The following is a 14,926-nucleotide window of genomic DNA, read 5'->3' on the forward strand; positions in this document are numbered from 1 at the left end:
GAATTTTCCCCTAGAATTGAATTATCTTCTTTCTTAATATCAATGTGTGGGGATATATAGATATACACCTCCACGGTTCTCTTTTCTTGTTAAAACTATAAAATATACCATCTAGATCTAAACTGGAGGTAACAATAAGCTGTCTTTTTACTTTTTCTACCTCCCCATTCAAATTTCTGTTGCCTTTAAAATGGGTCAAGGTGGCATCTGATTAACCAGAGTAACCTTGTGTAACATGTGCTCTCCTCAATCAGATTAGGTGGGTGGCATTTTTTTGTTCTCTAATACCTCCTTGTAAAGCCTTGAACATCGCTGAACACATACTAGATCCTGACCTGTTGAAGAGTCCAAATGACTTCAGCTTTCCCCATGGAAGTTTTGTGGAGGAATTCCTCCATTTTCAGGGCAGTCCAAGGGAACTGTAGTTTCTCATTTTTGTCCTGATCAAGCTGCCACCAAATGAAGCCTCTGGGCAGGTCTACTTCCATCCCAGAGTCCCTCATAGGTGTTTAGAAGAACTGGAGGTTCTAGGACAATCCTAGATAAATTAATCTCTACCCAGTGGGGACGTATTTCTTGGAATAAGGCAGAAGTTCCCCCAGTTGGTGTCCAGAAGCTGCTTCGATGCTGAGAATTTCCAGACACCCTCACAGCCATCCTCCTTAGCCTCAGGCTTTTAGCATTTGGTTCTACACTGCCCATCCTACAACTGCAGCTGCCCCCAGACTCTGGCTTTTATCTGACATCATTTACATGGAGTCAGGCAGCCTTGAATCCTACATGCAAATTTAAAGCACAGAACATGTAATTAGGTCATATCTGCATTAGTGGGAACATATGTAACTTTTTATATGCCTGCCATGAATGATCCTCCAATCTTCATGTTAAAGAGGACGGCATTGATGGAGAACCACCAAGCCTTTGCTAATCACCTCGGACAAGTCTCCATTTCTCGCGTGGATCTTGGCCATGCTTTCTAGCCAGGTCCTCCGGAGCTCGGGGGTGCTTGCATAGGAGTTTGCCAGGCTGTACTGGAGATCCACCAGCATCTCGGGATCCTTCTCATGCTCCTTCATCTGAGCCGTGGCCATCAACACGGTCCTTATACGTTTTGTCAGATCTTTCACATCTGCTGGGAAATTGCTGTTCTTTGGAAAACAGAGAGCCTGGGTCATCATCTGTTTAGAATTCATAAGTTATCTTACCTCAAGTTATGCTGTTAGTTATGGCTTCTTGGCTTCACAGTTTCATGCATTCTATCTATTGTTCACAAAAACATACATCCTTTATATATGAATTCCATGTATTGTGATTGCAGTTGTACACATTGGAAGATAGTAGTTGTAGTAGACTCCATTCTTTTGCCTTCTAACCTACTTTCTAGCAAGAGCATCCTGACTGTCCTTTGAGATACTCTCTTCTCTGGCTCTAGTTCATGGGATTTGAATGGGTCTATTTCACTTCCAGGCACCAGGGCTGTGCATGATACTGGCCTGGCCAACCAGTCATATTCTTTGATACCCTAAGGCACACTGATTGGTTTGGGGATGAACATATGATACAAGGTTGGATCAAACAGATTCAGTCCTGAGACTTTCACTGGCACTAAAGAACAAAGAATTCTACTGGTGTCCTCAGAATTTTCTGAGTGAGTAAGCTCACGGGGAGAGTTTACCTGTAAATGAAGTAAACAAAGAGGAAAACTGAACTAAGTGACAGAGAGGCAAAAAAAAAAAAAGGAGGGGGTAGGATCTGAAAACATTATTTCAATCCCTGGGTTCAGCCATGCCTGACATCAGGCTCTACCCCCTGGACTTTTTAGTATAATAACTGAAGGAGAAGTCTCCAGAAAGTCCTAAAAAAAAAAGATAAAATGAATTTGACCAAGAACAGGATTATGAGAGAATCACTATATTTCTCGATATTTGTGGTTAGTTTCCTTGTTACGTATCGTTCAACCCTATATCTTGCAAATTCCACTTAACAGATGATATGCTGAAAGTATAAGAGCTGACTATCCATTCAAACAAGCAAACTCAATGTAAGTATTCAGTTAAACTGTCAATAAACAAAATACAGAATTTGTATTTTTTATGGTTTTGATATCTCACAAAAGAATCCAGTTTAGTTGATTCCCAATTCTTTAAAAACAGCCCACAAAGCATTTCTTACTTTCATTTGCTTGTCTCCATTGGCAAAATTATTGGCAATTGCAAGGGAATGTTGAAACCGAGAGCCTCCAATCCCAGCATCAGCTATTAACTGGCTTACAGCTTTGATGAGCTGGAAGTGAAAAGAAAAATGAAATCTCAAAAGTAAGTTACTCCAAAATAGTAGCTCCAAAGAAATCTATTGAGTTGAATGTATCATTCATTTTTCCCTGTAGGCCCAATGAATGTGTTGAGAATCCGGTGGGCTTTGGAATCCTAGAAATAGTCATGGTGTTTGGGTTGTATATTCTATATGACTCTATTCCCTCACAGAAGAAAGGAAAGGGTCAAGTGGAGTTATGGGCTTTGCTGATTTCTGCCCCACTCTCTTCTCATGAATCGCAACTGCGTGGGATGGGCGTCTTTAAGGAGGAATCTGATGTAGGAGTTGGTTGCCCTGGGGACAGCAGGCTTTTATCCATGCTGAAACGGATGAGTGGTTTTCACAACAACGTTAATGAAAATTGGCATCACTTACTTGCAGGTGGGACCGGACAATTGACTTCTGCTTGTTAAATTCAAAATTCTTCCTCATGAAAAAATACAGAAGTGCTGACGCTTCTGTCTGAGTTGAACGTGACCTGTGGTTGCAGCATTTTAGGACTTCATAGCAGAATGATCCACACAGGTCGGCAGGCCCTTGGAAGAACGCTGAAGGAAACTATGGAAACGGAAGCGCTGATGAAGTGGACAACACTCCTTCACTTTGCTTTTTCATTCTCATATTTTAAAATTCCTTAGAATAAAATTTTTCTTTTTTCAACCTAGACTTTATCTTCCATTTGCAAGTGGAAGAGGATATAATTTTATTTACTAAAGTCTATGTTAGAATTTCTTTTTTTCCCTAGAAACAATCATTACCTATGCTGTAAGTATCTCTTGCATCAGTGATGGATGACAACCCAGTGATGGAATGAAAGCTTTGAAATGTTTTCTATTTACCGAACATTGTAAAACCACCAGGGTCTTCAAAGGTGGTCTCTACTGTATCCACTTTAATGTGGAACCTTTAACTTGGCCTGAACGGACACCACAGTTGATGGTGTGCATTTTACCTCTCTGCCACAAACACTGAGAACCCAAAGAATTGGTGGCCAGATACTAATTTTATTCCCTTTTGATATTCAGCAGATAGGCTGTCAAGGCTGGAACTTACTTTGAGATTATGAGTCAAATAGTTTAATAAGGCCAAATAGTCTAATAAAAACCTAATAAACCAACATAGAAAAAAAAAACCTTCTTCCTTCCATACTGAGAGATGTAAGGATTAATATGTGTTTATTGTCAGTAATGAACACTTCACCGAGCTTTCTCTGGAACCTTGAGGACCCTTACCTTGCATACAAACAGCCTCAAGGAGGCAAATACGTGTTTCAGTGCCGTGGCTGATTGGTTGACTTGAAAAAAGAGCATGTAGGTATCAAAGATCCTTTTCATCATTGAATTTTGACACTCGGATTGTTGGAGCTGTCTCTGGAAATTTAACACAAAAGTTATTTAGGATGAGTGAAAAGACACCTGTACTCTTTCAAAAAATATTTACTCTGAACCTACTATGTGACATGCACAATTCTGGGTGCTGGAAATAAAGTGCTGAATAAAAAGGTCTATGAAACTTACACCGTAGTGACTGAAAAAAAATACTAGAAAAGAAAATGGAGTAAAATGATAACATGACAGAAAGTGACTGCTTTGTGGGGTAGAATTACTTTATACAAGGTGGTTAAGACCTCTCTAACAGATGAGTTGACATAGGACCTGAAAACATCTGCTATGGGCAGATCCAGGAGGATTGTCCAAGGAAGAAAATACAGCTGGTACCAGGGAGTTGAGTTGGAAATGAGCTTGTGAGCTCAAAGTTGAGAAAATAGATCAGAGTAGCCTAAGCATGGTGAGCAGGGTTGGGTTGGGACAGAGGTAGAAGATGAGGTCACAGACCTGCAGGTCTTTGTAGGCATGACAGCCTGTAATGTATATGAGATTTGATTGACAATTCCACTGAGTAATAAAGAACTGAAATACGGATTTTGTTTTTTCCACTGCCATACTGACATTTTACCTCAAAGTAGGGGAATCATTTCTTGGTGTAATTCTGTTTCATGTAGACTTTATTCAACTGAACCAACTTTTTCCAAATTTAACCCTTAACATTTGGAAGTTCGTTAGGTTGAGCTAATGTTTTTAATAACTTCATTGAAGTGTAACTCACATATAATTTCTGTAGTTCATATTTTATAAAACTTTACACAAATGGAATCACATAGAATATACTCTTTTTGTTCGACTTTTTTTACTGAGCATAACTGAGCAGTATTCTGTTGTATGGATACACCACCATTATTTTAAATGTACATATTGGTTATTTCCAGTGTTTAATTATTAAAAATAAAGCTTCAGTGAATATTGATATACAAAGTTTGTGTGAACAAATGCTTTTATTTTTTTAGGTAAATTCCTAGTATTGGAATGGTTGGTCACATGACAGATGTATGTTTAACTTTTTATTCCACCATATTGTTTTTCAAGGTGTTTGTTCCATTTTGCATCCTCACCATCAGTGGATGAGAGTTCCAGTTTCTCCATATCCTTGCCAAAACTTGGTATGATCAGTCTTTTTAACTGTAGCCAGTCTAATAGTACATAGTGATATCATTTCACCAAAGATATACAGATGGCAAGCAATCATGCAAAAAGGTGCTCAGTGTTATCGGTCTATTGTACCTAGCTGTAATTTGTCTCTTTCTTTGAGATTGAAAAGGTAGAGTCACACTCTTGCTCAGTCCAGTCTGCCTGACAGTAAAGCAGGAGAAAGAAGGAACAAAGAATGTCTTTTATTGGACAATAGTGAAATGTGTCTGTGTGTATATCAACTGAGCATCAGCCAACTTCTGATAAATTCTGACTCTCATCTTTAGCGTGTTTCCCACTCAGATTTAGGTTGATTTATGTAAGGTTAATAGCTTTCATAAAATATCTTAAAAGTATGTCCTTGACTGCACATGACTACTTATCATTTTATCACGTTGCAGAAGATGTTACGGTCACATTCACCTGGTGGGTCTGAGTGAAGAGGGCAAGCAAGTCTAGAATAGTCAAGCAAACCTCTGTAGCGATATTGGCCTCCGTGTCCACATGGTGTACGATATCTATTTCATTGGAGTTACCTACAAAATACAAAGTAGAAAATGCATAGATGTCTAAGACAAATCTTTGTACCTTCTTCTATTACAACATAGCTAACGTTCACTGGTGTTTTGATGAGTAATTTATTAAATCAAAGTGCTTTTATTTGTTAAATTTCTTTATTGGCTGAAGAAAAACCACTAGACAGAGCTTTTAGTGAGTGCTATGGACTGAATAATTGAATTCTCCCAAATTCATATGCTGAAGCCCCAATCCCCAATGTGATGGTATTTGCAAGTAGGATCTTTGAGAGGAAATTAGATTATGAGAGTGGAGGCCTCATGAATGGGATGAGAGCTGAAGACAAGTGCACCCTGGGGAAAATCTGGCCCCCATATAAATGCTTATCTTTATATTGATAATGTGTGGCACGAGGGAGCCTATATATTAGGACATTTGGTCCCATTTACAGTTAACGGTCCTCCTACTCCTTGGACCACGTCTCTTTAACCTCTCGGTAAACTTCAAGTCTTCCAGGTTACAAAAGTTTCACATTAAGATGATGGCTATGCAAGGATTCTAGCCCATACTGTCCTCTGACTTGAAACAAGAAGCTATCCTGCCCCTGGGCCCCCTAGATTAGGCATTCAGAGACTTTTACTCCCTGACAGGCAGGATCAATGCCCTCACTCTGCCCTAAAGCAGCTTCAGAAGATGGAACATTGCCCCTCTGCTTCCCATAAGATTATGGGAGTAAAATCTCTGAGGGGGGCATGAGGCTGGAGAGAATGGAGCAGGGCACTATCATGAAAAGAATGACACAGCAATTAGCATCGAGATGGCAGAAGATTCAACTCCCAGTAGACCTTAAGCTTCAAAATACGCTCATTATAATAGCATGGTGAATGATACTCCCACAGGCACCATGACAGCTCTAAGGCTGACCACAAAAGGTCAAAAAGTGGGCAGTGGCCCAGTTCCTGGGGATCCCAGCCTTGTCTCTAAAAGTAGTTGGAAAAATCCTCCCACTTGTTAGCATATGAAATTACGGAGCCCATAAAAACTAACAACCCCCACACCTCGTGGCCTTTCTCTTGTCTTCTGAGATGGCCTGCACTCTGTCTATGGTGTGTGTACCTACTTTTGCTTTAAATACCCACTCCCATCCTCGTGGCCTCTCTGGCCTTCTGAGATGGCCTCCACTCAGTCTATGGGATATGTATCTCTCTGAATAAATCTATTTTCACTCAAAAAAAGAAAAAAAAAAAAGAAAAGAAACACCAGAAATCATCTCTCTTTCCATCATGTGCCGATACAGCAAGAGGATGACCATCTGCGAACCAGGAAGCAGGTTCTCACCAGACATCAGATCTGCTGGTACCTTGATCTTGGACCTCCCAGCCTCCAGAACTATGAGAAATACACGTTGTTTAAGCTATACAACCTATAGTCTCTTATTGTAGCAGGTTGAACTAAGTGTGCTCTTTTCATATGTCAGCTATAGGGTTTCCAAAGGACCAGAGTGGTCTGTTTTCCACCATTTCTCACTTCTTTTCCATTGATTCAGCCATTGGCACAGTCACATTTCTTCCATAATTAGTCTGGGTCAAGTTTTAGGCTCCCAGACTAACAGACCAAATGTTTAGTCTCAGTGGATGATCTGCATAAATGGCCTCCTCAGAAAGGCACTAAGTGTAGTGACAGGTTAAGCTACATACCTTCAAACAGCTAACTGTGGTCACATGTCCATAATCGCTAACACTTGCGTGATACAAAACACTGGGTCCCATTTTTGCTTTGTTCACATCTGGAATGTATGGATCATTGGATTCAGGATGGGCATGCTTACTGCTTCTAGGACATGGACAACTTTCTCCTCTTCCCAAAGGGCAGACAGTAATAATCTGGTTGAGAGGGGCCGCCATAACCCTCCCAGGGCCAAAGTCACTTGTTTCCAGAGGAGCCACACTGAACACAGTATATTCAGAGCTTTACTTTCCCCCTTTACCCTCACGAGGACACTGCATTTTTCAAACTGCTTCTTGCTGATTCTCTCCTCTCAGAAATATTCCCCAGGTTACAACAAGCCTGAAAACCAGGGCTTTCAGTGGCCCGATGACATTCCTCACATTTCTGAAACACAACGCATTTCATGTCCTGCACACACCGAGAGAACAATGATAACCGTCTCGTTCCCATTGTTTCTGTTTTACTTACTACTCATGGTATTGTCCAACATCTGTAGGAGTTTGGGGTTAGAAAGTGCATTTTTGCCTCGAATTATCGGTAAAGTTTGTGATCTGTGCTGCTTCTGTCCTTCATGGCTGGAAACGGTGTGCATCCTGAAAATTAAGTAAAAAAAAAAAATGGTTAAAGTCCTAGGGGATATGATAATCAGATGTTCATTCAAAAATTCTAGATGGAGTCAAGTATTTAAAAACATTTTTGAATAGAGACATTTTATTAAAAATATTAATTACAGGTGACATGATGAGAGGGACTTTTAAAAGTAGTTTTGGAGAAATTTTATTTAAGCCAAAAAAGGATTCAGAATGATAATAAATACTAAAGGGTAACAGACAAGTAATAGATAGTGAATTAAATTCTGCACAAGCATCTTCATTATTATTTAATGAAATCATGGGATTCCGTGGATGTTAAATTGGCTATCGGTTGATCAGAAAGGCGCAGAGGTAGACATTAAAAAAGCATAAAACTGTATAGCTCAACTGTATCAGTTATTCCTAGGAGGTAAAATGTAAATAAGTAAAATCTGGTCTAAAACAATCCTTTGTTTCTTCTTTGTGTTTGGAAATTCTTTGGGGATTTGTCATTCCGTTTGTGTCATGCCCAGTGGAGCTGACACAGGATCCTTGTGGGGGGAGAGCTGAGGGGCTCTGTGGTGCTACTTTCCCAGAGCGAGGACAATGGCCCCGGCTTTCATTGGACGCCCCCTTGGCACTTCCAACTGGGGGAATGAGCCAGTGTTACTGTGGAAGCAGGCATACTTCCTAGTCCTGACTTTCATTTAAGCCATCATTTGGCCAAGGTAATGGAACGTTTCTTTGAAGAAAGGAGGCAAATAGGGGACACCCTGGAAAGTCAAGCCTAAAAAAGAGGCAACAGTTTTCTCTTTGTCTTCCTCCTCAAGGCTTATTTGGTTCTGGCTCAATCAAACGCTCTGGATGGATCAGGGCCCAGGAGATCTGACATTGGCTCTCAGGAGCCAGGCGAGTCTGGGTCATTCCTGTCGCTACAAGGAATAATGGGCTTGGGGCTGTACGGCTTGGACCTCCGGGACTGGATTATTTCCAGGTTTTGCGTCTGCTTCAGTCTGTAATTCCTGGAAGAAAAGCCGTGGTTTCTAGGAGGGGAGTTGGGGGAATTACTGGGACCTGTCCAGATGGTTCAGGGAGGAGCCTGAAATCTAACCCACCAAATTTCTACAAAACTGTAGTGGCCTCAGGTGGGTTACCATCGTCATTAAATGTCGAGAAAGTAATTGTTTATAGTCCTCCATTCTACTACCATCTGCAAAGACACAACCATTACATTTTTTCATTTACTTTCTCATAAGGGGGCAATTTCAAGGGGTTTTCATGGATAAAGAGGCAAAATTTATTCTATGATTTATTGGCTATATATTACTTTCATATTTCTTTCTAAAACTATAAAATATAGCCATTTTCATATTATATATTATTATGATATTCCTGGGAGGAATAAATCAACCTGGAGAACATTTTAGCATAGAATTCTGATTTACTAGGCCCAGAGGAGCTTTAAGGTAGGATTTCAAGGCAAATGTTTCCTGTAGGGTAGGTTAATAAAGGGAGACCCTTGGTTTTATATGCTAGTCACATGAGTCTGATGACTAGGAAATTTAAAGTGAGCTTATGGGCCGGCCATGCTTCCTTCTATTAGAGCAGGCAGATAGCTAGATATGAGCAGAGAAATGGGGGCACAGATCGAAGGGCAGAAAACCATACATCTTGTGAACAATGGGGGTCCTTGGGCAGAGAGAGGAAAGCAGGAACCTCTGGACTATAAGAAATCACACATTTTGGGTGACAAGTGTCCTGGAGGCAGGCAAAGGAAGGTAGAAAAAGGCAGGAATCTCCAGTGTCTGAATGTAACCTTTTGCTCATTATGCCCTCATTACAGTAAACTTAGTCTTGCCAATTAGAAGTACCCATCATGCACTGACGACATGACACTTCCAAGACAGACTAAATAAGAACAAAAATCCCTCCTCCCCTCAAGAAGGTGGAGCTGGGAGGAAAATCAGGGACTATGACCCCAAACCCCTCCCTCCCTAACGAATATTCTGCCCATTCCTTTTTACACCCTGTGTAACCAACTTGTCAAAGAAACTCAATGCAGCTGCTCACCTGAGCCTGCCTGCTTTCCCCTTGAAAGCATCCTATCTATAGTTAAATAAATGCTCACTTTACTTTCTTGACCTCCATGTATCACCTCTGAATTCTTTATACAACCAGACAAAAACCTAATCACAGGCAACACTGCCTTTGACTCTTTAAAAAACACTTTAAGAACTAAGAATACAGTTAAAATTCTATAATTACTGAACAGAAAGGGGAGACATGACTCCACATTTTACTTTGTCACCAGGAGATTAGCTAACATTAAAATAGGTATTTATTGGAATTGTGTTTTTTCAGGTTCAATGAAATTAAGATACTCATTGACCCTCATTCTATGCAAGGCATTGTGCCCTATGGGCACATAAATAAGGTATAATCCTTGCTTTTTAGGTCTTTACAAGCTAGTGGGGCAGACAGGGAAGTACCTACTAACTTTCTTCAGAGAACCAGAGTGTTACTTGAAATCTGTGTTTGGTTTGTATGTACCTGTGTGTAGGTAAATAAGTCTATAGCCACACCCCACATATACATACATATATACACATACATGTAAGCACACAATATAATTTTAAATATCAAGCAAATGTAACATTACCATTGTGACAAGTGGCCTGAAGTTTGGCAGGATGGATTCGATCCTTTGAGAGTTCCATTGTTCTGGGTGGACTGCACAAACTTAAATGCAGCAGCAATTTTTCTGCAAGGAAGACTGAGGTTTTAATCATAGCTCAGTGTTTGTAATTTATATATGAATACAAAACAGCAACTGACAAAGTGATGAAAAATAAAATCACATTTTCTTCTGGAAACAGGAAATTGTGGGTTTAGGGAAGGTGTTGGGGTCACTGTTGTCTCTCATGAGAAAAGGATGCAGCTCATTTATTTCAGATTTTTTTTTTTTTTTAGTTTATTGGCAGTATCTTCTTAAATAGGTATCTTCCAAGTTATATTCATATAAAGATAGATAAATTAATTGAGAAGATACATGAAATGTGGTTTCCTTTCTGAAATGTGTGTTTTGTGCTTTTATTCCCTGGAGAACTTAACTATTCCTAGATCTACTATGGGTATTAATCATCACACTTTACGTCGAATGTGAAGTCAACCTTACAATCCTTATTTGCTTTTAGGATTTCTAACATAACATCTGTAAGTCCAACAGAATACATTAAATAATATGTCATAACTCTTTTTAAAAGATCAGCCTCATCTTTTGGAATTTAAAATTGTTACCTTATTATATTACGTTTTCCCAGGTATCTGAAATTTTGAAGACAAACACTAGAAAGGAAAAAAAAAGCCACGTTCTAATTATTCATACTTTTTAATTTACACAACGTGTTCATCCAAGTACATTAAAAGAAAAATATTAAGTTTTCTTTAAGTAGTTTACACATAATCACTGGTAGATACTCCACTACATGATACTCATAACAAAAAAAAAGTATACTAAAATATTTTGAAGATTCTAGAAAAAAGTGTTAATGAATCCACTCTAAAAACTTACTCCAAGATGCTGAAGAAGTCGGACACCTCTGCACTGGGTGCTCTTTGCCAGTACGCAATCAGGGTCTCTGAAAGGAGACACCAAGTAGCGTGAGACTCCTTGAAATTCAAAATTTTTGTCATTTTAAAAAATTTAATGTTAAAGGACTCTCTTTACCCTCTGAAATTGTTTTCATAATGTGAAGAAAGCACATAAGAAGACTCCTGGTTTCTGCTTGATCTAACTTGTCAAATCGAAGAGTTGAGCCTATCAGAGACAAGGGTCTTGGAATCTAGGAATTAAAGAACCAACAAGGATTGAGTAAGGGCGGGAGACTGCTGACTCATAACGCGCTCAGTAAGTGGGGGAGGGAAGTCGTACCTTCTCACAATTGTCAGTCTTCTCACTGCTCTTCTCATTGGTACTTGGGTTGGAGTCAAGACTTGCTAAGGAAGCTCTGGAATCAGCATGATTTACTGTAGAAATAGCTATTGATGAAAATGCTGTAAACACAAGCCACAGCACACGGATGACAATGAGATGTATGAGCACACACACACACAAAGCTAAAACGACGAACCAAAAAAGATGCTGATCATTCAGGTGGTAGCAGTTCTTGTGAAAAGTTGACATAATAGAGTCTGGGATTGCCATTAAAGATATGCAACTCCTAAAATACTGTTCTAACAGCCACGCCAGCATTAAGGATTTAGGAAAATTTAGACCATTATAAACGGAAATAAAGCTTATTCTTTTGATTTCTTAAAAAGCTTTTCAAAGAAAGTATTCTGTTTGAAAATGCTTAATAAAAGTTCCTAAGAATGCTTTTGGGGAAGAAGCTTTCAATTTCTGACAGTTTATAAGAAATTGAGATGACATTTCTGTAATAGTTCTTAAAAATCATCTTTGAAGTTGAAGGGTTATTATATTTTAAAAGGCTGTATGCAATGAAAACTTCAAGATTGTTTCCAGGATGAAACAGTTTGATAACATCTGAGTAGACTGCTCCTTGATCCAAGTAAAAATGAACACTAAGTAGATGAGGAAGTTGCTGGATGGCATTCAAAGAAATATTTAACAAGACTTGTCAGTGTTACAAATGTCATATACTTTACACATAAATTCTGTGTAATGAATTATAGAGTGGGTAAAAAGCACAGTGATATACAGTGTAAACATGGATGAGTGTTAAACACAAGTGTCTGGAAGGTCTGAAGTACCTGCTATGGAATTTAAAACATCTTTAGAAAATGACGTATCCACAGAGTTTGCATGTTTCATAGTTGACTGCGTGTGGAATCCTCCATTGGTGCTGAGGTCATCTCTAGACCCCTGTATTCAAAGCACAGAAGAGATCAGTGGGAATCATATTTCAACACTGTAGACGCACACACACCTTCTTCATTAACACTTTCAATGAGATGATCTGTGATTTGATCTTTTATATTTTAGCAAAGATTTTCTGCTGAAGTAGGCAGTGAAAATGAAAACTGTCCAACCAAACTCGTAGTCACAATTTGATTTCTTACATGATTTTCAACTTCTTAAGAAATTTTTTAATAATGTGGTGGAAACTGTCTTTTACTTACAGACCAAATGGCTGAAGTGGCTATTGATATATTCATGGATTATACTGTAGATTATATATTATTACCATCATAGGTTACTTTATGCATATTAATCTATTTCTAAAAACTAGATTGTAAGTGTTTACTATGTGCCAGTCTCTATGATGAGTGTTTTCTATTACACAATTTAACCTTTGTAAGAATCCTCTGATGGAGAGATTCTGTCCTGTTTTATAAATGAGGAAATGGAGGCATGAAGAGGTTGGATAACTTATCTAAGGTCACATAGATAGTAACTGATACTGTTGGGATTTGAACAAGGTTCCCCCACACCCTAGAATTCCAAAGGCATAGCTCCTAATTTTTAGATGGTAGTATCTTGCATAATTACTTGATTCAGCAGTGTAGCAACTCATCTGGGATAAGAACATAGGCAACAGATCTCAAGTGGGTTGCTGCGCAGTCATTCTGATGGCTCAACGAAGGAAGGATGACAAAACAGGCCATCCTGGGCTGTGACCGTGAATAAGGCACTTGGCTCAACAGACACCAGGTGGGCCTGAAGCCAATGCAGAAAGGTGGTGGGAAAAGGTGTACACTGAGGATGGGGCCATGAATGCAACAGAGGAACCTCGTACAAACTGGAGAGAACTGGAAGGCAACGTAGAGAACAGAGGAAAATGGAAACAAAACACTGAAGAGATGGACTAGGTGGAAGGCATCAGAGACCAATACGGAAAACAAAATGACACTATGCAAACATTTCAAAACACCTCGCAAGAAGCGCTGCCTAATCCTTAGTTTGCTCACAGTCGGGGGAAAACTGTTATCCAGGGCAAAAATATAGAATGGGCAAACTCTTTATTAAATAGGCACTTGGAATATTACGTGAACTTACCTGATTCGATGTATTGACGGTAAAAGGATACAGGTCCTTCAGGTAGATCCTTGGCATATTGTCCAGAAGCATGCCATAGAGAGGCATGTATAAACCTGCTATCTGGGCCTGCTTTCCCTGGGTGGGAAAGTAGCCAAAAGAAATGATTCACATAAAAATCAATAGAATCGTAGGCTTGATATGCGTTTAATGCAGTGAACCAATAAACGGTGTTTAGGGACAGGAGAGGGAAGACCACTTACTGGTTCTCTGTATCGATCATCAAATGAGTGCTTAGCCATTAGGTTTTTGAGGACAGCTAAAGCTAAGTGTCTGATATCTTGGTCTTCTTGCAAAGCAAAGCCGACTTCTCGGAGCAGAATTCCGATTAAGAAGTGTTTGCGGCAAAATTCATTCGTGACTGAATATTCAGGCATATCTTTGTGAGGAACGTAAAGAGGTCATGTTATTGAAAGTCCAAGGATGACTTGATAATCGAGAGGTAAATTTTAGCAAGCAACCATCCACCCTCTCACTCCTAGGAGAAATTCAGTAATATAGTCTTGCTACTGAGGTGAGAATTGTGAAGAGGAACACTCAGGAAGTATTCTCTGCGTGTACGAATCCAAATAGTACTCAATGACAGTTGTTCAATTCCATAAAAGTGGCATGTCTACAGTATTACAGGAGTCCAGAAGAGAACAACTTATTCTGTGTCTGGAGGAGTCAGGAGACGTGGAAGGAATGTGTTGAGATGGGCATTTGAAGGATGCTTAAGGTTTGAAGATGCGGAGAGTTGGGGGAGCAGCAGAAGGCAGTGGAGGCAGGGATGGGGGAGAGGAGGTTGAGAGGAGAATGGATGGAGTTTTGACAGACTTCTGAAAGCACAGGTATGTGGGGAGCACAGGTGGTAGGAAAGACCTGTAAGGTCAGCAACCAGAAGAGGAGTGGTGAGAATTAAGACTTGAGAAGAGAATGTTGCTAGACGGTGGAGAAACTCAAGTACAAATTCCTTAGCTGGCATTTAGGTCCCTCCAGCTTTTGCACTTAATTCTGTAGGGAATGTGAACTCACTGACAGCTTTTAGATCAGTGGCCCCATCAGATCTGTACTTTTTAAATAATTAATATGAGAGGCTCAGAATGAATCAGACTGTAGGGAGATGTGGGGTGATGGCTACAGTCCAGGAGGCTGGAGCAATGGGGGAGAGGGCAGGTGAGACGGTGTCTGGACCTGGGGAAGTGGGACCCAAGTAGCAGAAGTAAAATCACCAAGAC

The 14,926-nt window shown here is 39.8% G+C and overlaps 1 protein-coding gene across 8 annotated transcripts in view; it reads right to left on the reverse strand.

Annotated features, from left to right (window-relative positions):
• Positions 1–14,926, reverse strand: part of DOCK10 (dedicator of cytokinesis 10) — a 241,667-nt gene that overhangs the window by 21,980 nt on the left and 204,761 nt on the right. For 3 of the 8 annotated variants that reach the window (XM_074364399.1, XM_010948871.3, XM_010948872.3), the window contains exons 32-45: positions 13,913–14,088; positions 13,671–13,787; positions 12,425–12,536; positions 11,586–11,707; positions 11,382–11,496; positions 11,226–11,292; positions 10,952–10,999; positions 10,314–10,415; positions 7,551–7,675; positions 5,262–5,374; positions 3,546–3,683; positions 2,689–2,871; positions 2,173–2,283; positions 933–1,148 (exon numbers count right to left, since the gene is read on the reverse strand). In XM_074364399.1, the coding sequence (XP_074220500.1) occupies positions 933–1,148; positions 2,173–2,283; positions 2,689–2,871; positions 3,546–3,683; positions 5,262–5,374; positions 7,551–7,675; positions 10,314–10,415; positions 10,952–10,999; positions 11,226–11,292; positions 11,382–11,496; positions 11,586–11,707; positions 12,425–12,536; positions 13,671–13,787; positions 13,913–14,088 (1,745 nt within the window). Of the gene's footprint in view, positions 1–932; positions 1,149–2,172; positions 2,284–2,688; positions 2,872–3,545; positions 3,684–5,261; positions 5,375–7,550; positions 7,676–10,313; positions 10,428–10,951; positions 11,000–11,225; positions 11,293–11,381; positions 11,497–11,585; positions 11,708–12,424; positions 12,537–13,670; positions 13,788–13,912; positions 14,089–14,926 lie in introns of all 8 variants that reach the window. The other 5 variants (XM_074364398.1, XM_010948870.3, XM_074364400.1 and 2 more) reach the window with 3 other exon arrangements.

Source organism: Camelus bactrianus, chromosome 5 (assembly GCF_048773025.1).
Source record: "Camelus bactrianus isolate YW-2024 breed Bactrian camel chromosome 5, ASM4877302v1, whole genome shotgun sequence".
Taxonomy (NCBI): Eukaryota; Metazoa; Chordata; class Mammalia; order Artiodactyla; family Camelidae; genus Camelus; species Camelus bactrianus.